Genomic DNA, 20,048 nt, shown 5'->3' with positions numbered 1-20,048 from the left:
CGCGAGACGTGCGGGCGGGGCGCGTCCAGCGGAGGCCCCGCCCATGTTCTGCCGTACCGGCGGGCGCCGCCTGGGGGCGCTGTAGCCGCCGCGCACAGCCGCAGTCGGGGCGGTCCCGCGGGCCCCCGCCGCCGCCGCCGCCGCCGCCGGGCCGGGTCGCGCCAGCTGCGGCCGCCACCGGGCGATGAGATGACAACGACCACCCTGCAGGTACCGCGCCGCGCCCGCCGCCCGGGCCCGGCCTCCTACCGCCCCGCCGGGCCGCGCCGGGAGGGCCCGGCCCGTCCTTCCGAGCGGGCCCGGCTGCGGGGCGGGGCGGGTGGCGCTCGGTGGGGCCGGGCCCGGCGCCGGGCTCAGAGCTCAGGTCGCCGCTTCCCCCTCAGAAAGCCATCGACCTGGTGACCAAAGCCACCGAGGAGGACAAGGCCAAGAACTACGAGGAGGCGCTGCGGCTGTACCAGCACGCCGTGGAGTACTTCCTGCACGCCATCAAATGTGAGCGGGGGGGCGCGGGGGGCGCGGGGCTGCGGGGCCCGCGGTGACGGCCGGGGCTCTCCGTGCAGATGAGGCGCACAGCGACAAAGCCAAGGAGAGCATCCGTGCCAAGTGCGTGCAGTACCTGGACCGGGCCGAGAAGCTGAAGGAGTACCTGCGCAGCAAGGAGAAGCAGGGCAAGAAGCCCGTCAAGGAGGCACAGAATGACGCCAAGGGGTGCGTGGGGGCTGCTCCCCTACCGGCGGGGCACGGTACGGCCGTGTGACCGCATCCCTGTCCTATCTCTCCAGGAGCGACAGCGACAGCGAGGGCGAGAACCCGGAGAAGAAGAAACTGCAGGAGCAGCTGATGGGTGAGGGGCTGTGGTGGGCATGGCGGTGCTCGGCTGGAGGGAGGTCTCGCAGAGAGCGGTGCCGTGGGGGCACTGCTGGAATTTGAAGCTGTGCTATGTGCCAAGGGGTCGGGTCAGCCTGGCAGGGTGGGGTTTGGCGGGGTGGAGCCATGGGCTCCAGCTCTCGTCTCTGCCCCGCAGGTGCCATCATGATGGAGAAGCCCAATGTGCGGTGGAGCGACGTGGCTGGCCTGGAGGGAGCCAAGGAGGCCCTGAAGGAAGCCGTGATCCTGCCCATCAAGTTCCCACATTTGTTTACTGGTGAGGCTCACTGGCAGCTCCAAGACTGCCGCTTGGCTATGGAGAGGGGCCTCATGCCCCATGACGAAGGGTGGCAGCTGTGGTAGAGGTGTGCATGCAGGGAGGTGACCCAGAGCAGAAGGGATGTCTGTCCCTGCTGGCCCGAGGTCCCTGTGCAGATCCAGTTTGTGCAGTGCAGGAGAAGCTTTGACGCTGGGCTCTGTCGCAGGGAAGCGCACGCCCTGGCGAGGGATCCTGCTCTTCGGGCCTCCTGGCACTGGGAAGTCCTACTTGGCCAAGGCTGTGGCCACTGAGGCCAACAACTCCACTTTCTTCTCCGTGTCGTCCTCGGACCTGATGTCAAAGTGGCTGGGAGAGAGTGAGAAGTAAGGTGTCACCGGGGCTGCGGGCTGGCCAAGGGATGGCTGTCCAGGGGGTGGCTGCTCTCTGTGCACTGCGTTCCCCTCCTTGGTACCAGCACAGGGCTCTGGAGTAGGCAGGGGCAGGAGGAAGCAGTGGTGTGTAGGGCTCATGCCCCTCTGCAGTGGGTGGGCAGTGGGGCTGTGGGTCCTCGCCTGGGGCTCTGGGTGGGGGCACCCACCCCTTGCCTTTGTGCCCAGGCTAGTGAAGAACCTCTTTGAGCTGGCAAGGCAGCACAAGCCCTCCATCATCTTCATCGATGAGGTGGACTCACTGTGCGGCTCCCGCAATGAGAATGAGAGTGAGGCAGCCCGGCGCATCAAGACAGAGTTCCTGGTGCAGATGCAGGGTGAGTGGGGCTTCCCCTGGCACGATGAGCTGCCTGGGGCATGCACACCTGTTGGGTAGGGAATGTGGGATGGGGTGGGTTTGGATGAAGCAGCGATCTCCTTTAGGTATGGCTCTCAAGCGTCCCCCCTGCTGTTTCTCTGGGCAGGTGTGGGCAACAGTAGTGATGGGATCCTGGTGCTCGGTGCCACCAACATCCCCTGGGTGCTGGACTCGGCCATCAGGAGGAGGTAAGCAGGACACGATCTCTCTGCAGTGCCCAAAAGCACAGTGCTGCACTGCACAGGATATGGCTGCGAGATTTGGCAGCGCAGGGCCAGCCTGGTGGGGAACACAGCCACTCACCCACGCCTGCCTGTGCCACACTCAGGTTCGAGAAGCGCATTTACATCCCATTACCTGAGGAGGCAGCCCGGGCCCAGATGTTCAAACTGCATCTGGGCAACACCCCACACTCTCTGACGGATGCTGACATCCACGAGCTGGCACGGAAGACAGATGGCTACTCTGGGGCCGATATCAGCATCATTGTGCGGGATGCCCTGATGCAACCGGTCCGCAAGGTGCAGTCAGCTACGCACTTCAAGAAGGTGAGTTGGGTGCCAGGAGCTGTGCTGCTGCAGGGGGGGCACTGAGGCTGTGTTGCAGCACTGCCCGCCTCTCCCAGGTCCGCGGTCCCTCCCGCACCAACCCCAACCTTCTGGTGGATGACCTCCTGATGCCGTGCTCGCCTGGGGACCCGGGTGCCACCGAGATGACCTGGATGGAGGTGCCCAGTGACAAGCTGATGGAGCCCATTGTCTGCATGGTGAGTGGGGCTGCCAACAGCAGTCAGATCCTGCTGCGTTTGGGCCCATCCCCAGCACAGCAATGCTGCCACCCCAGCCCTACCGGTTCCCCTGCCTCCTCCAGAGCTGCCACTTGCCTCAGGGCCTGGTGCAGGCACATGGCAGCTGGGTACTGGTGCCCTCCCGAGCCCCTGCGGTGGCAACGCCTGCCCAGCAGCAGCACCCTAAGCGTGAGCGTGTCCCCAGCATGTTACCATCCCCCCAACCTCCACGTCTGAGCTGCCCCCTGCTCTGTATTGCAGTCGGACATGCTGCGTTCTCTGGCCACCACCCGTCCCACCGTGAACACCGAGGACCTCCTGAAGGTGAAGAAGTTCACAGAGGACTTTGGGCAGGAAGGTTAAGGGCCGTGGTGGATGATGGGGCCCCGCTGCTCCCAGGCAGGCGGCTGTGCCAAACAGGTTCATCTGCAGCTCACAACCCAACCCATCTCACTTCAGCACCAGGCAGGGAAGGGGGCACGCTGCCCTGGCAGGGCCAACATTAACAGAGGCGTCCCAGCGCTCCTCTGCTCCTCACTCTTCTTCCTGCTCTTTTTTTATTTTTTAAATTAATGCTGCTTTGGGTTCTGTCTTGTTTATATGAAAATAAAAACAATCTGAAAGCTTCCGCCAGTGCCTAGCCCCTCCCTGAGGCACAGCTGCCCCACAGCAAGGCTTTGGGGCCATAAAGGGACCCAGCCTTGGGGATACCCTCTCCTCCCCATTCCCACGGTCCTTTGCCTGCCACACAAGGAGCACGTTCTATAATGGCCGCTTGGAGCCGAGTCCCTCCTCGTTTCTCTCCAGGTCCACAGCCCACAGCTCCCAGCCCCTTCCCCTCCCGTGGACCAGGTGCTGCAGGAGAGAGACTGGTCCCCTCCTGCACAGCCCCTTTTCCTAGACCGAGAAAGGAACCTCCGAGGCCGGCTCCAAGGGGCAGGTGGGGGCCGCGGCCACATCCCAGAGTGCCGTACCGCTGTCGGGGCTCCGTCTCAGTCGAGGAGCTGGCTCCAGGCGGTGTTGGCGAAGGTGCGGCTGTCCATGCGGTCGATGAAGAGCACGCCGTCCAGATGGTCCATCTCGTGCTGCACGATGCGGGCAGCCCAGCCCGTCGCCTCCCAGCTCACCGGGTCCCCGTTCTCATCTACGCCTGCGGCAGGACGGCGCCAGTAGGGCCGGAGCCGGGCCGCGGGGAGAGGGGACGGAAAGAGAGGGGGGGGGGACGGGCTGGGGACGAGGCCTACCGGAGACGTGCACGGCCCAGTGCCGCGGGACGCAGGCGGAGAAGCCGCGGATGCTGGCGCAGCCCTCGGGCGCGGTGACGAGGCGGGCGTCCAGAACGCGCAGCGCGGGGTTCACGAGAAGCCGCAGCGGGAAGGGCTCGATGCGGTGCGCGCGGCGGAGCGCGGTGGGGTACTGCCGGCAGCGCTCTGGGGGCAGCGCGGCGGCGAAGACGCGCAGGGGCACACCGAGCTGCGGGGCGCTCAGCCCCAGGCACGGCTCGCCCCGCAGCCCGGCCGCCAGCGCCGCCGCCAGCGCCCGCAGCTCGGGGCCGCCCAACCGCTCAGGGGCGACGGCGGCGGCGGCGGCGCGCAGCACCGGAGTGCCCACCTGGCACGGCGCGGAGAACGGCGGCTTGGAAGGGCCCCGCAGCCGCCGCCGCAGCGCCTGCCAGTAGGAGCGCTCCCGCACCGCGGCCCAGCCCGACCCCGCCTCGGCCCCGCAGCCGCGGGCCTGACCCGGAGCCCGGCCCGGCAGCAGCCACCGGCACAGCACCGCCGCCATCCCGGCGGATGTGACGCGGCCGCTGGAGGGGCGCTGGGGGCGGGGAGGGCGAGGACTGGCGCCCCCTGCCGGCGGGGAGGAGCGACGGCTCCGCGGCTTCAAACGGGAAAGGCACGGCGCGGATCGGGCGGCCACGCGGGTGGCACGGCTTTATTGCTGCAGGCACGGCACGGCCCCACCAAGGGGACGCGTGGGGACCCCTGTGCCCGCAGAACAAGTGTTCCCCCCGCAGCACGGCTCTCCCCTCTCCGCAGCCCCCGGGTCACGATGCAGGAGGCTCCCCTCTGTGCCCGCTCTCATCCAGCAGCACAGCCCCCAGTGCAGGGTCCGCGGGCTCCTCTCGGCCCTGCTCTAGCGGGGGCCCCCCTGGCCCAGTCTCCTCTGTCTGCGTGCGATGCAGTGCGAGCACAGGGCTTTGTGGGGATGGCTCTTCCTCACTGGGTGGCAGCTCTGCCTCCTGTGCTGGCAGGACAGGGGCCAGCAGCTCTCTGAAAGCGCTCACATCAATGCAGCCCAGGTGGCTGTAGCGCTGCAGATGGGCCGGAGGGATACCTATGGGACACAGAGAAGGGTGGGCACAGCCCTCCAGCGCAGTGCAGCTAACACTGCATCCCATGGCGACAACAGCATCTCCCACTTTATTCCTCCCCACAGTGGAGTCTTACCCAGCACCTGTGCGATCTGAGCCGGGGGGAAGAGAACCTGGAGGCAGCGATTCAGGTAAGGAAGCAGATCCTCCAGGAATGCTGTGCAGAACTGGACAAAGAGCTCCTGCTCGCGCCCGCTGAATGCCGCCTCCTCTGCCCGGTGGAAGGCCAGGATTATTTTGGTCACCTGGGGCAGAGAACAGAGTCATTAATTTCCAGATCACAATCCCCAGGCAAATCCAAGGGCCTGGAGAACCTGACATATGAAACAGCCACTTCCCTTTCATAGCAACAGGCCCAAGGCAGCATTTTGGCACAGAAACCATCCTTATTTGCAGCTGTTCTGTTTCTCCTACAAAGTAGGAGCCCAAGTGCAGCCCCAGCACCTCACCTTGCCAAGGGCATCCTTCAGGCAGGCAGCCACATCCTGCGCCAGGGCGATGGGGCAGCAGAGCCGCAGGTCGTTGAAGGCGACAAGGAGGCCATTGAGGAAGCAGGCAAGGGGCGGAAAGTCCAGCAGCACCATGGGTGGCTGCAGTGTCCCTGGCTGGGCTGAGGGCACCGGCACTGCTGCGGCACTGCCCAGCACAGCTGGGGCAGAGATGAGCGTGTAGGAATTCATCTCCTCCTGGAACTTCTCCACCGCCTCATCCACTGCCTTGCTGAAGGTGGTGGCAGCGACACGCTGGAAGATGGGGGCCAGCTGCCCACGGAAATCAGCCCCTACCCTACTAAAGGAGAGGCCAAAGTACATGCACTGCCCCAGCAGTGAGTCCAAGCGGCCACCCACCCCTCGCTGCAGGTCACGCTCCAGCACCTGCAGGAACTCAGAGACCTTCTGCAGCACCCAACCATGGAAGATGGCCCCCTCGTTGAGGGAGGGCTGCTCGGGGGCCAGGAGCGGCTCCTCATCAGAGAAGATGGCACGGTACTGTGTGATGATGTCAAAGAGGTGGACGCGGCAGGCCTCGACTGTCTTGGTGAGGTGGAAGTAGGGGTCATCCTTGGGGATGGAGGCCTGGATGGAGCGCAGCCAGGCGTCCCGTGCCTGCAGGAACTTGATGCGCAGCTCGGCCTCGGTGAAGACATCCATGCGCCGCAGATAGCCAATGACCCGCAGGCAAGTGGGCAGAGGGATGTTGGTGCGGAGCTGCTGGATGAGCTCGTTCAGCATCAGCTGAGTGGACTGCCGCACCTCGGCCACAATTCCCTGTGAGGAGAGAGCCTCAGTGGTACTACCAGTGGGCTGAGGCCAACTGCACGAGACTCAATAAGACCAAGTGCCAGGTCCCACACTTCGGAGTCACAACACCCCATGCATCAAGAAACATAGAGCTGTGGCATTTGGGTCTAAGCAAGCATGGCAGGGATGGGTTGACCGTTAGACTCGGTGATCACAGATCTTTTCTGACCTTAATGACCTTTTTGACCTTTGACTGTGGGACAGCCGTGCAGCAGGGGCAGCATGGCCCTACCTGGATGACGGGGATGCTGCTGTACTTCTTCTCCAGCCGGCGCACGTAGGCCGCCAGCTCCAGCGCCTCCTCATAGTAGCGGTTACGCACACAGGTGTCCATGAGCTGCGGGATCTCCAGGATCTCTAGGATCTCTGTGTGCCGGTTCAGCGTCAGGCTGTTCATCCGCCGGCTGCAGGCAATGGCCTCAGCATCACGCATGAAGTTCCTGCGGGGCCAGGAAGGATCAGCACCAGGCGGGTGGAGGGGGACATCCTGGGACCTCCTTAGCTACTCTCCTGCTCTGCTACTGACCCCGATCCCAACACCGGGCTGGCACTGACCCCAGGGCACCAACTGCCCCCAGCCTCACCCACCTCCAGTCCTTCCCGCGTCTTGTCAGCTCTATCCCCAGCGCCCCCGAGCCTGGCCCATCCCGCTCACCGGCAGGCATCCTGCAGGGCGGGCAGGCGCTCCAGCAGGCTGCTCAGACGGCTCTCGATGCCACCGAAGCCGCGGCCGGCGCGCCCGGTGCACTCCGCGGAGCGAATGAAGGCGCGGTAGTGCTCGAAGGCCAAGCGCCGCGTCTCGGCCCCGACCCGCTCCCGCTCCGCCGCCAACCGCGCCGGCTCCCGGCCCAGCTCCGCCAGCCCCAGCGCCGCCAGCTCGGCCACATAAGCGGCGAGCTCAGCGCCGCCGGGTCCCGCCACAGCCGGTCCGCGCAGCCAGGCCAGCAGCCGCTCCTCCTCCGCCGCCATCGCAGTCGCTCCGCCGGCACGGGCCCACGCCACTTCCGGCCCCGGCGCAGGCACTTCCGGGGCAGTACCGCCACTTCCGCTTCCGGCGCTGCAGCGCGTGTGGGGCGTGCGGCGATGCGGCCGCTGACGGAGGCGGAGACGCGGGCGGTGTTCGAGAAGCTCGGGAGATAGTGAGCGGCTGGGAGTGCGGGAGCGGCGCGGGGGAGCGGTGGGACCGACGGGGGAACGAGGGCCCGGGGCTGCAGCGGAAGCGCGGCACGTGCCGTGTGTGGGAACGGCGGGGCTGACGGGGAATGGATGGGGCGAAGTACGGGTGCAGGCAGTGGTGGCACAAGAGGAGCCGAGGGGATCGCAGCGTGATCGGGTTGGAACGGACCTCCTGCTCCTCCCCTGCCGCCGGGTGCCCCCCAGCTCGGGCTGCCGGGAGCCCAACCACGGCCCCGGGCACCTCCAGGGATGGGCACCACCGGTCTTGGGCTGTTGATGCAGCCCAAGATACTGTTGGTTCTCCGGGCTGCAAGTGCACGCCGCTGGCTTGTGTTAAGCACTCCGTCTACCAGGACCCCCAGGTCCTTCTATGCAGGGCTGCTTTCTACACATTTTTTCCCTCACTCTATGTATGTATCTGGGATGGCCCCAACCCAAGTGCAACACCTTGCATTTGGCCTTGATGAACCTCATGAGGTGTGAAAGAGAGAGATGGGTCAGAAGGAGCCAGGAGGACCAGAGGACTCTGGGAGAACACCAGGGATGGATCTGATGTAGCTTTTCCCTGCAGCATTGGCGAGAACATCCAGTTGCTGGTGGACCGGCCTGATGGCACCTACTGCTTCCGTCTGCACCGTGACCGTGTCTACTATGTGAGGTGAGCTGGGGTTGGGGCTGTGGGACCCAGGGTGAGCCCATGCAGCCCTCCCAGCCTGCAGCCTCTCCATCCCTGTCTCCCCACAGCGAGAAGCTGCTGAAGGGTGCTGCAAGCATCCCACGGGACAGCCTGGTGGCACTGGGCACCTGCTTTGGCAAGTTCACCAAGACACAGAAGTTCCGGCTCAGCGTCACTGCCCTGGACTTCCTTGCACCTTATGCCAAGGTGGGATGTTTCCCACCCCCCAGCACCTGCTTGTTCCCAGTGCCACCCTTTGGGCAGCTCACCGACTCCTGTCTCTCTCTTAGTATAAAGTGTGGGTGAAGCCAGGCTCAGAGCAGTCCTTCCTCTATGGCAACCATGTGCTGAAGTCTGGCCTGGGCCGCATCACGGAGAACACAGCACAGTACCAGGGCGTGGTGGTGTACTCCATGGCTGACATCCCACTGGTGAGTGGCCTCCCCAACACTTCCCACTCTAAGGGAATGGGTGCTGGGCTGCAAAACACTCCCTCTCCCTTCTTCCCCAGGGGTTTGGAGTAGCTGCAAAATCCACCCAGGACTGCCGGAAGGTGGATCCCATGGCCATTGTGGTGTTTCACCAGGCAGATGTCGGGGAGTACGTGCGCAGTGAGGACACACTGACTTAGGGCAGCACAAATGCTCAGGAGCCACAAGCACGCCTGGGCAGAATGGACTTGTCCTGCATCATGCGTGGTAGCAGCACACGGAGCTGCAGGGAGCGCACCCCAAGGAGAGAGCAGGAGCTGGGAGCAGTTGCTGCTACTGGGAGCACAAGAAGGCACCAGCTGTGCTGTTGTGATTGCATAAAGCCTGTTCCTTCTTTTTAACTGCCTCTTGTTTCATGCAACACCTTAGGGCGTCAGTCCTGAGGCCTGGCTGCACATTTGGGAGCCTGGGTTGGTGCAGCAGGCAGCGATACACAGGAAGGAGGCAGGAAGACAGCAGATAGCTGCCTGCAGGGCTGCTGTCATCCCATCCAGGCAGGCACAAGAAGGATGGGTACCATCCATGGGTATTTCATAAAATGGGGTTCTAGGCAAAAGGGGCAGATTGAAACACTAAAAGCTGGCAACGACACACTAACACAAAATTGAGGTTTTTGTATTTTTTTCCTGAAGGTAATTTCAGTTAAAGGTGGGAGGTGAGTGAGCTCTGCTTCCAGCTACACCACCCCCTCCCCAGGGCAGGACCTGGGCTTTCTCCTCCTGCTCTGTGGAAAGCAGGGGGGCTGATGCAGAGGAGCAGGCAAGCCCCTCAGTCACTGCTGTGGGTGAGTGCAGGTGGGGCTCTGCTCCTGTGGGCTGTGCTGTGTCAGGGAGCTGTCAGCACCTCGGCTTCCCAGAGCTCTGCACGTTGAAGAGACGCTTCAAGAAGTAAAGCTGCAGGACCCCAGAGAGGACAATGAGGCAGCTCTGAGCCGTCGACCACCAGTTGACATAGTGGTAGTTGGACTCGAGGAGGAAGGAGTCGGCCCTTTTCCTCATCCGGGCAAAGTTGTAGAACCTCCACATGTGGAAGATGCGGATGTACAGTTTCTGAATGCTGTCCTGCAGACATAGCCCAGGAGGAGAAGAGAATGGTGCTTACCAGCTGTGCTCAGGCAGGTTGTGCTGCTGAGGAGCTGGCAGAGCACTGGCAGAACCCTTGCAGGAACATCCAGTGAGCCACCAGCTTGGTTCAACACCAAGTTAGGCAGCAGCACATCAAGCAGGGACAAATGTCCTTCCTTGGTCCCTGAGGAGGAACTTGCCCATCCCTGCCACGGGGTGCTGCTGGAGGCCACACTGTTGCATTCAGTTCTGGCCTATTTTTGCATCAGCCTGACTCGTGCACTGCTTTGAAGCACTCTGTGGCAGAAGCAGCACTTACCTCAATGGCATCCAACGTGTCATTCAGCTGTTTCCTCTCTTCTGTCTGCTCCTTTTCCATGTTGAAGCCATCATAGTAGACACCAAAGTTGAGATACACCTGCATAAAGCCAAAGTGATTTTGCCCATTGTCCAGGCAGAGCTGATAGAAACCTGCAGAGAGAAGTGGAGGTTTTTGTTCCCTAAGCTGGCAGCGCTGCATTGAGCACTTAATGCTGATGTGTGCTGGCAGGGAGGGCACCGTGACCACACAACACACATCAGCACTATGAGGACCCACAGAGCCCACCCAGCCCCGGGGGACACAGACCTGTCTCCTTGGTCAGGAAGTTGATCTGTCCTCGCACATCCTGGGAGGTGCCGAGCTGGAAGCCATTGGGGTCTTTTGCTGTGGCCAGGATGTGCCTGCTGTTGGCAATGCCTGTCGCCCGCTGCACCTGGAGGTGGGAGACACCCATTAGCAGGGCTGGGATGCTGCCCAAAGGGGACACCTGTCCTTAGGGAGGCATCACCTAAGGGTCTTTTGTGCCCCATTCTTGGGAAAACAGGAGTCCAGCAAGTTTCCTTCTGCTTGGTCGTGAGCAGGAGCTGAGGGTGCTGGCTGCACTCAAGCACTAAATGCCTCCTGCCACTGCCAGCTACACATGAAAGGAAAATAAAACCCACAGCCTTGAGAAGGGTCACCTCTCAGTTCTTTGTCCTTGCCCATGGTGCTGCTGGCACTCACAGAGAGGTAGAGGACCGGGTTGGGTCACTGTCAGGGGTCCCCGGAGGGGAGAGCAGGCTCCAAGCATGTTCTCAGTCCTGCAGAGCAGCTCCCAGCTGTCTGCTGGCTTTGGGGCTGAGCAAGAGCATGTTTGGGGTCGGCTGGGCTTGTGCTACGTGCTGGGGCTGTTCCCACACGAGCACTGTGTGGCTGCTCTGCCAAGCACGAGGTGGTGGCAGCTGCGTCCCCACGCTCCTTCAGCCAGCAGTGTAAACAGGAGATTAAAGGGCTCCGGTCCCCCTCGTGGGAAGGGGACTGAGCACAGGGACAAACTGATACGGCTGCACCTGAGACCTTCAGCACTCCTCCCAGCCACAGCTCAGAGGGAAGCTGAGGTCCTGCAATGGCCTCCAGCCAGCCCAGCACTCCTGCAGCGCTGAGCTTGCCCCAGCGAGCTCCATCTGGGTACAGGGCCACCACAGCCAGAGCACCCTGCACCTCCTCACTCTGAACATACTCCTGGTTTTCAGCGCGTTTGAAAATAGCTGATGGGATTGATGATGAGAAGGCAAACTGCCTTAAAAAAAAAAAAAAAGAAAGAAAGCTCAGGCCCTAGGACCAGCCATTGAAGTTACTGCAGCCATTCCCTGGCACAACCAAGGATGTTCCCCTCCCCTCCACCCCGAGGACAGCAAGGCAGCCATTCCCCCAAACCCATTGGCAGAAGCACCAGCTCACAGCAGGATGGGTCCCGCAGCACTCACCTCAAAGCTGAAGAAGAAATTGCCACTCTGGTGTGCAAACTGCCAGAAGCACTCAGTGGTGCCAGCATGGACGACGATGGCAAAGTCATAGCGGTCAGCACCACGGAACAGGGGCTCATCGCTGGTCCCGCTCAGGGGCTCAGTCCTGGGGCACCCAGCAGGACCTGGCAGCCCCAGCACCAGGAGCACCAGCAGCAGCATGCTGCTTCCAGCTGGGCAGCAGCACAGAGCCGAGGCAGCGGCGTTATCAATCATTAACTGCGCCTGTGCTGCTGCACGGTGTTGCTCGGCAGGAGCCGGCTCCACTCCAGGTGATATTGGTGCACGGCCAGACTTGGTCTGCTTTGTTCATGTTCCCATCCACCCAAACCCCTCTGCTAAGGGCCAAGGCTGCTGCAAAGTGCCACAATCACCAGCAGCATCTCCTGTCTGCACAGCACTGGTCCAGGTCCCAGGCAGACTCGCTCTGCTTGCAGACAAATGATGCCAGTACTTGTGAGCAAAGCAATTAATTACACTGGTGATTCCTGCCCCACTGCATGATTCTCACCAAGTCCAGAACTGGCCCCTGCAAGCTCACAGTGCTCCCATCTACCTGCAGCTGTTCCAGCACAAGTAGTGTTACAGCAGCAGAGGGAAATGCACAGCCACAAGCAGGTGGCAGGGGAAGCTCGTTCCATCAGTGCTGAAGGGCAGAGGGGAAAGCAGGTGTTTCCAAACAGTCTGCTACCCAGCACTAGCTCTACAGCTGCTTCAGCGAGCCCAGAGCATCAATCAAAAAGGAAACAAAACCCCTTCCAAAAAAAGAAACTGGAGAAATGAACAGATCAGAGGGTGGAAGTACACGCTATTCCAGCAACCCTCCAGATCCAACCCTACAGTGTTGGTGTAGGGTACGTCTGCACACTGCCTAGCTGTTGTGCATTGGCTCACTGCACACACAAAGCCCCCAGCTGTAAGTCCAGAGGCTACAGAACAACTGAAAAAAAGCAAGAAGCCTGGCTGGGCTTCCCATCATTTCTAGGGTTTCTACAGCAGTTACTCACCCCACAGTGCTTTTAGGAAATGCCCCTTTGGCTTCAGAGCCATGAGACTTCAGTGCCTGTGAGGAGGCACCTTCAGAGCATCCCTGTTCCACCCCCCCCCCCACCTGCTGCTGACATCGCAGCAGGCTCAGGCAGCAAATAAACTGGTCACCACACAGCCAGCACTCCAAACTGCCTCACTGCTACCAAGGAGGCACAAATTCACATATTGCAACTCTTGAAACTCATCAGCAAAGAACTTTATTTTATAGAAGACACCACTCAGTCATTTGAAGGCAAGAAACAGTGCCCTCAGAGTTCACATGCTTGCAGATTGCATACAGGATGCTGTTACCAGGAAGGAGACAATGTCACAATCAACATCATTAAGCACTAGATTGTTTAACATGGGACCAATTTTTACTAAACAAACAAACAAACAAAAAAAAACAACAAAAAAAACCAGTTGCTTAAGTTTCAGAAGGGAGGGAAAGTCCCACCTGCAGGCTAGAAAAATACTTCTGGGAGAAAAACTGCCTTAGCTAAAGCTCTTCCCAGAAACTGCGGGACTGTGTTGCCTCTCCAAAGGAGAGAGTACAAACAGACGGAACAAAACTCGAATAGTTTAGACAAGTTAAACATAAAAACAGCCACTGACAGTTACGCAGATATTGTCAAATGGCAGAACAGAAGACATCTCAGCAGCCCATCAGGTTGGCTGCAGTTGTCAGGTAGGAAGAAGTCCCAATCCAGGCCATTTCCTAGCACATGCATTCAAACTGCAGCTTCTGCCAACTGCAGAAGACGTAAACCTTGCAGCTACAACTCGAGACACAAGGCTCCTTAGAAACCACATCTGACAAGAACCACCTGCAGCAGCCTGTGGTACGGCAGTGCAGAGGGGCTCACCACACACATCAGGGAAGCGCCCCGCAGCTTTGCTGCTAGTATTGCTATGGTCAACCTTAAAGAACAAGAACACTGACACTAAGGATGGCCCCAGCTTTAGGCGATGCCCAGCTTCTTCATGGTCCGGTAGCGATCCTTGATCTGCACCGAGGTGCGGTTCTGGAAGGGGTATTTCTCAGAGATGGTTTTCCACCTCCCTTCTCCATACTTCCTCACGCCGTCTTTGATCCACTCGCTTTCCTGCACTGTCCATTTCTAAAAAAAGCAGGTAAGCAGCATTCTGTGAGTTCAGAGCACAGCTTCACAAGGGAGCTGCACAGCACAGCTCTCTGCAGAGCATCTCCTTCCTAATTAGCTTTCCTTTATCATCTGTGCTAGGGACATGGAGGAAAGGCAGAACTGTTCTGTCAAAAGCACACGAACACCCAAGGAATCGCTTCATTGTAGAAGAGCTCTCATAACTAAGATAAGAATAACGCCAGGCTCCAGCACAAACTACCGTGGTTCTGCCTCCAAAATACAACACTAATCACAGAAGAGGAATTGTCCATTGATGCAGCAGCAAGCAGAGATACAGAGCGCTCAGTGCTTACCTCCCACACAGCTGCACAGAGGCAGTTAAAACTGCAAGGTCAAGTCAGCTGAATTTTTGCATGGGAGGCAAATAAAACAGAACTGCAGAAAGCAATCATAAGCACAAAAGCACTGCCCTGTGTACAGCTGCACAAGAGCTAGCAGCCATTCACCCACACGTAAGGCTGACAGTTATTTGGAGCTGCTGGAAGGCATCAGCTGCCTCACGTGTGTCCCTCACCTGAACAAGATGCTGAAGCTCTCCAGTGCTCACAAACCTTCTGTATGCTGTGCACCAGGGAAGAGCAGCTTTACTCAAATACCCAACACCTGACATGCAGGAGGCACAGAACCACAACCAGCTACCAAATCTGTTTTTGAAGGACAAACTCACTCCAGCTCTGCAAACACAGAGACCCAGACAGCTAACCATGCCTCAGTGCTGCAAGGTCTCAGCAAGAACCACTCTCCAGCCCAGCCTGTGTGCATGGCAGCAGCTCAGCCTGCTGCAGGACACTGCACCAGTGTCCTCACCAACATTTCCAACCATTTCATAACTGCTTTTCTCTGCAGACGTGTTCTGATTTCAAACCTTACAGAAAGGCTGCAATAACTCATTACCTGTTTCTTGGAACCATAGACTGTAGAGTTGTTGCTGCTCGTCTCAGTTAATGCTGAAAAGCAAAACAAGGGCATTACCTTGGGTATCAAAGCAGTGCCAGGGCAGACATTCCTAAGAGATGGCCTTGTTAACTGCCGAGCTCTGCAGTTGCTCACAGTGCAAAAATCCCACGACACACAGTGAAACTACATCAATTTATCCCTCTCTTTTCTACAGTGTCTCTCTTCTAAACTCTGTCTGCTTTCTGGAAAGCTTCCCAATAGGACTGACTTATTGGCTTTGTTTTACACTAGTCAGTATATCAAGAACAGGGGCATGTACCCACAATGAGGCTGTACTCTGTGCTGAGGCTGGAATTAGGCATTCTGGACCCTCATCCCCTCCTTTTAACTAGCAGTGCCAGCCAAGCCATGCACGTAGCCACAGAGGCAGCTAGACCAGAAAATTCATACCTGCATCTGCAAAGAGCTCATCTTCATCACTCCAGCTGTCTTTTCTTTCTTCACAATATGAACTGTTCCACCTTGGTTTAGAGGACCTGAAAGCAGACAAGCACTTACTTCAGCTAATGGCGAGGGCAGAGCCAGCTAGAGCACAGCAAGTAATGCAGAAAAACACATCACAAAGCAATGTGTGAACAAGCCCCCCTGCATCCCCCCCAAAGTGGGGTTAAGTCCTTCAGAGCCCCTGCTGGAAGCCACCAGCTCTATCTCAAGAAGTGGCATGTTGTATTTTGTAATCTGCACTTGCAAAGCCCAACAACCTCACATTAACAGCACCAGTAAACCAACAAGCACTGAGCTTTGCAGGCCACCACATACAGCACTAACTCAACAACAGCTCAGGGCAGGAAGCCTGTAGTATTTCTATAGCTTGGAAGTTTCCACTACTAACACTGAGGGCAGCTAAATCAGAAGAGCCTTTGTGAGGAAACATGCCTCAGTGCTGTTACCTGCTGCCATGGTTCAAGCACAAACAAGTGAAATTAAGTTAGGCGCTTTAGGAATACTTCCTGAAGCTCATGCATGGCTGTCACATCCCATATAGCTGGATGGAAATAGAGTCTCAGTGTCACCTCTGCTCATTAAGCTTAGCCCTGGGCAAGGCACTGGAGAGGTTTCACCACTGCTCACACTAATGCACACTGCATCATAGCACGTGATGCTTGAGGCCACCCTGGTGTTTCAGAGCAAGACAACATGTCTCCAAATGCTATACAAAGATCTGTACTGTCTACCTTCAAAAACTAAACCTTAGGTTCTTAGCAGTCTTCAGCCAGGAAACCATGAGAAACTGATTTATTTCTCCTCCTGAACACAAAGTTGTCCTCAAACAACCTTTCCAGTTTCACTCCTGGAGGTCCAAAGTATTACTGCTGTCTGCTAACTGAAGAACAGCAACTGAAGCAGGAAGCTGTCACACCCTTGCTATGGCTTGCAGAAGGAGATACTCTTGAGACTTAACTTAGGAGTCTCACACCAGTATTAATCTCAGACTTCTTCCAGTGAGCACACTTTGCTGTTTTCCATAGGAAATACAAAAATTAAAAATCTAAAATCCCTCTACCTCCTTCACTGCTGTAATTTCAGCTATAAGGTAAGCAGTAACAAATTCCAGAAACAGTCACAAAGCTGCAACTGAGAGCTTTAGCCAGATGTGTTTCAGAAAAAAAAGTGTGAGATTCTACTTCTCAAGGGGCATAAAAAGGCCACCCCCACCACGAGGCTGTCAGAAATACCTGCCAACATTAATGGCACTGCCTGAGCGACTGCTGCTGCAGCACTGCCACCTCTAGTACCAAACAGCAAGTTATAACAACAGTTTACTACACATGCTGGTGGAGAAGGAAGGCAGATACACTCGCACTGAACTAAAGAAAGGTTTCTTGTCATTCACACTGGTAATTCTATGTGAAAATACTGGCTGCAGGTTTGATCATAGCACAAGAGACAGGCTTCATACTCAACCTTTCAGCAGATACAGGCTGGTCAGACAACTCCTGAACAGGTCTATAGGCAGAAGATACAACTCGCTCCTGGGAAGAGTCTGGGCTTTCACTTGACTTGCTGCACTGGCTGCTTTGGTCCATGACCATTTTGCTTATGGTAAACAAGCGTTTGCTCTTATGGGGTATTTCAGGAGAGTCTATGGTCTCAGAACCTTGATTCTTCTCTTCTTTCCGTCTCTTGGTTCTGTGGGATACAGAAGGAGACATTTGCTGGGGGGAAGGTAAGTCTGTTTCGTCCAGTTTGTTGAAGAGTGCATCTGAATCCGGGGAGCTGGTCAGCATCTTGAAAGCTTCTCTCAGAACAGAAATCCCGTAGGTGGTTACAGTTCTAAAGGGCCTCCTACAAAATAGACAAAACTAAGCAGCTTGTAAGTATTTCACCTACATGGTTCCACCTCACTGATATCAGTCTTTTCCCCATGCCTTGCCCCTCACCAATTCCCTATGACTCTATGGTGCAAACAGAAGCTACTAAAGAAGTGAATCCCAACCCTTCCGCCCACCCTCCTTAAGGACACTGCCAAGGCCACCCAGCACAGCCCAATTTTATCTACAACACAGGGCCAGCTTTCTCCGCCCACCTTTCCAAATCCCTGGAGGACACTCCTGCATGCACTGGAGCTGCGGCTGCTGGTTGTTCAGATACTTCCATAGGCACTGAAATAGCTCTCGAGCTCTTAACAGCTGCTATTTGAGGCTGAGGAACCGCTGGGTAACTGGCACTTTTCACAGGCTCGGAAGCTCCTGCTGTGTCCTGTGCCCTTTCAGCAGGGCTGGGTGCTCTCACCACATCTCTGGCTGTTTCTGGGTGCTGTGGAGCTTTTACAGAGTCCTTTCTCCTTTCAGCAGGGCTGGGTGCTCTCACTGTGTCCGCACACTCTGGAGCTCCTGACGGGTTCTTTGCAGTTTCAGCAGGGCTGGGAGCTCTCCCATCTCTTGCTGTGTCCGTATGCTCTGCAGCACCCACTGGGTCCTTTGTACTCTCAGCAGGGCTGGGTGCTCTCACCACATCTCTGGCTGTTTCTGCACGCTTTGGAGCTCCTCGCAGGTCCTCTGTCATTTCAGGGGGACTTGGAGCTCCCACTACATCTCCTGCAGTTTCTGCACATCGTGGAGCTCCTAGTGAATCCTCTGTACTTTCAGCATGGCAGGGAGCTCTCGCCACATCTTTCCCTGTTTCTACATGCTCTGGAGCTCCAGTCGGGTCCTTTGCCATTTCAGGGTGGCTTGGAGCTCTCACCACATCTCTTGCAGTTTCTGCACGCCTCAGAGTTCCCACTGAGTGCTTTACCCTCCTTAAGGGCTCATAAGCTTCTTCCTGGTCCTCTGTCCTACTTGGAGACTCAGGAATCACTGATGAGCGCTTTGGCTCTTCAGCACGTTCCGAATTCAGACTCTTCATCATCTTCAATAGGAAAAAAAAGCATGTAACCATTACAATGATAATTCACTGCAACACCATTCAACTTTATGCTCTAAGGGCATTTTTAGCTGTTACCTGCAGTTCACCAAGCACTACGTACAGAGCTCATGCCTACCAATTAAAGCCTGTAACAGCTGAAAAGCATCTCCAACTGCTTAAACCTTATAGAAACAGATCTGTAGTACTGCAGATTTCATCCACTATTAATTACTTGAACTCTGCAACAATTTCACACGTATGAGCCAAATTACTGTACTGGATTGTCTCGTGGAAAGGTGAGCATTCTCCCCAGGATTCCATCTCATGCCCCGTCCTACTGCACGTGAGGGCAGAAGCCAGCCCAGGGCTGGAAGCAGGTGAGCAGGGCAGACACACACCGTTACCAGCAGTGGCTCTGAGGTATCCACGTAGGCCTTCAGGAACTGAAACATATACTGCTGGAAGTTCACGTATGAGAAGTCTCTGATTATTGGATGAGCACGATTCTTCTCCCGGATGATAGTCTGCAACTCAGTCCTCTTTTTCTGAAAGAGGCAAAAATGCTCTGAATAGTCATTGGGCCTGTAGGTGATAACCTGAGGAAGCGGCTGTGAGTGCCTTTCCTGCTGGATGCTGTGTAAGCCCAACTAATTTACACTGACCTAAGTTACAGAAAGAGTTGGAATAGGAGATCTAACTGGTTCAGCAATTCTGTTGGCTTCCAGTGCCCCAGGCAGTACACTGCATACAAACAGGAGCGGGGCCTCTTCCCACCCTCCTTGCCAGCTCCTGCTCTAGCACGTAAGCTTGATTTTGTCGTGGGGCAAAAAATGAATGAGGGAACGTGTCACTCTGGAGCGATAACCAACAGACTGGAGAATGCTCAGTGCTAAGGATTCATCTTTCAAGAGCTCATTTCATTTCACCACCTCTACTTTTTCTTCTTTCTCAGATCTACCCAAGGTTCTTGCCTCGCAGTGAAACTTATGGCTGTGGTAGAAGTCACAGATACCCCATAAAAACCTGTGAGCTGTCACAGCCCTCATCCATCTTTCATTCAGGTGCCAACTCACCTGGTTTCCAGTATCCTTCTCCATATGTCTCTTCAAAACTGCCAAAGCTTTACTGAACTCTTTGTTTTTTATGCAGACAATAACAGCCTATGAGAGAAAAAAAGACCCATTTATCTGTCGATACTGGTTAACTCTACTTCCAATTAGAAAGCACAAGCAATAATCACCATGGCACACAGGTAAACCCCCTGGCTCTCAGTGCAACCTAGCGTTCAGTTCTAGGGTAAGCAATAAGAAGCACACACACACTGAAGATATGCATTTGCAGCCAACACACTGCTAATGATGACAGCTCTCACGTTACACAACCACTGCTGCTCACAGAAAACTACACAAACAAGACACAAGCAGTGTATTTATTAGAAAAGGTCTTACAGCTTCCTTCAGTACTTTGTGGATGAATTCTATCTTCTTTTCAGGCACACTGAATTCTTTTGCAATAAGCTGCAAGATTCCAATTGCTGACTCAAGAGGAGTGAGCTCTGTCTCTTTATCAAAGGTGCAATCTGCAAAAATTCACAGCCCACGGTTTCAGAAACAGACACAGAAGCGTTCTGTTCAATCACAAATTCTAGAACTACCGGTAACAACAACGGGCGGGGCACCTATAGCAGGAAAAGTCCCTCCAGGAGGGCATAAACCCAAAGAGGCAGCGCCCGACCTCGGGTGACCGACCCCGCGGAGACCCACCTAGGTTCTCGCCTTCCTCGATCCGCGACAGGAATTGCATGACGCGCAGCATCTGGGCCACCGCCGGCTCCCGCTCCAAAGGCCGCACGAGCAGCGCTGCGGGACAAGGTGGGTTATGGAGGTGGGTTATGGAGGTGGGTTATGGAGGTGGGT

General features: G+C 56.9%; 6 protein-coding genes across 7 annotated transcripts in view; 2 read left to right on the top strand and 4 right to left on the bottom strand.

The window, feature by feature from the left end:
- The first annotated feature begins 142 nt into the window (after positions 1 to 142).
- VPS4A (vacuolar protein sorting 4 homolog A) lies at positions 143 to 3,351 on the top strand. The gene is made up of 11 exons (XM_042885949.1): positions 143 to 210; positions 384 to 495; positions 564 to 711; positions 786 to 847; positions 1,028 to 1,147; positions 1,356 to 1,512; positions 1,747 to 1,895; positions 2,043 to 2,124; positions 2,265 to 2,484; positions 2,562 to 2,702; positions 2,985 to 3,351. The coding sequence occupies exons 1-11, from the start codon at positions 190 to 192 to the stop codon at positions 3,084 to 3,086; spliced, it is 1,314 nt and encodes a 437-aa protein (XP_042741883.1). The 5' UTR covers positions 143 to 189; the 3' UTR covers positions 3,087 to 3,351.
- PDF (peptide deformylase, mitochondrial) lies at positions 3,255 to 4,508 on the bottom strand. Its single transcript, XM_042885857.1, has 2 exons — positions 3,968 to 4,508; positions 3,255 to 3,873 (listed from the first exon to the last, which is right to left on the bottom strand). Exons 1-2 carry the CDS (start codon positions 4,506 to 4,508, stop codon positions 3,716 to 3,718), a joined length of 699 nt encoding a protein of 232 aa, XP_042741791.1. The 3' UTR covers positions 3,255 to 3,715.
- A 118-nt stretch (positions 4,509 to 4,626) lies between these two features.
- On the bottom strand, positions 4,627 to 7,367 carry COG8 (component of oligomeric golgi complex 8). The gene is made up of 5 exons (XM_042885948.1): positions 7,054 to 7,367; positions 6,631 to 6,838; positions 5,547 to 6,365; positions 5,174 to 5,342; positions 4,627 to 5,060 (listed from the first exon to the last, which is right to left on the bottom strand). Exons 1-5 carry the CDS (start codon positions 7,365 to 7,367, stop codon positions 4,771 to 4,773), a joined length of 1,800 nt encoding a protein of 599 aa, XP_042741882.1. The 3' UTR covers positions 4,627 to 4,770.
- A 73-nt stretch (positions 7,368 to 7,440) lies between these two features.
- On the top strand, positions 7,441 to 9,082 carry NIP7 (nucleolar pre-rRNA processing protein NIP7). The gene is made up of 5 exons (XM_042885901.1): positions 7,441 to 7,537; positions 8,146 to 8,232; positions 8,319 to 8,457; positions 8,541 to 8,681; positions 8,762 to 9,082. Exons 1-5 carry the CDS (start codon positions 7,482 to 7,484, stop codon positions 8,879 to 8,881), a joined length of 543 nt encoding a protein of 180 aa, XP_042741835.1. The 5' UTR covers positions 7,441 to 7,481; the 3' UTR covers positions 8,882 to 9,082.
- A 271-nt stretch (positions 9,083 to 9,353) lies between these two features.
- On the bottom strand, positions 9,354 to 11,848 carry TMED6 (transmembrane p24 trafficking protein 6). Its single transcript, XM_042885900.1, has 4 exons — positions 11,594 to 11,848; positions 10,434 to 10,560; positions 10,125 to 10,276; positions 9,354 to 9,802 (listed from the first exon to the last, which is right to left on the bottom strand). The coding sequence occupies exons 1-4, from the start codon at positions 11,846 to 11,848 to the stop codon at positions 9,578 to 9,580; spliced, it is 759 nt and encodes a 252-aa protein (XP_042741834.1). The 3' UTR covers positions 9,354 to 9,577.
- A 1,008-nt stretch (positions 11,849 to 12,856) lies between these two features.
- TERF2 (telomeric repeat binding factor 2) overlaps positions 12,857 to 20,048 on the bottom strand; it is a 7,496-nt gene continuing 304 nt past the window's right edge. Inside the window, exons 2-10 of one of the 2 annotated variants that reach the window (XM_042885984.1) lie at positions 19,896 to 19,991; positions 19,581 to 19,711; positions 19,206 to 19,292; positions 18,531 to 18,677; positions 17,312 to 18,135; positions 16,690 to 17,070; positions 15,175 to 15,260; positions 14,722 to 14,774; positions 12,857 to 13,782 (exon numbers count right to left, since the gene is read on the bottom strand). In XM_042885984.1, coding sequence (XP_042741918.1) covers positions 13,624 to 13,782; positions 14,722 to 14,774; positions 15,175 to 15,260; positions 16,690 to 17,070; positions 17,312 to 18,135; positions 18,531 to 18,677; positions 19,206 to 19,292; positions 19,581 to 19,711; positions 19,896 to 19,991 — 1,964 coding nt within the window. In that variant the 3' untranslated portion in view covers positions 12,857 to 13,623. The remainder of the gene's footprint in view (positions 13,783 to 14,721; positions 14,775 to 15,174; positions 15,261 to 16,689; positions 17,071 to 17,311; positions 18,136 to 18,530; positions 18,678 to 19,205; positions 19,293 to 19,580; positions 19,712 to 19,895; positions 19,992 to 20,048) is intronic. The other variant, XM_042885985.1, reaches the window with a different exon arrangement.

Source organism: Lagopus leucura, unplaced genomic scaffold, assembly GCF_019238085.1.
Source record: "Lagopus leucura isolate 7727_CA_CO unplaced genomic scaffold, USGS_WTPT01 Super-Scaffold_100053, whole genome shotgun sequence".
NCBI classification, from domain to species: Eukaryota; Metazoa; Chordata; class Aves; order Galliformes; family Phasianidae; genus Lagopus; species Lagopus leucura.
The sequence above is the reverse complement of the archived record's forward strand: the minus strand, read 5'-3'. Positions and strand labels throughout refer to the sequence as shown.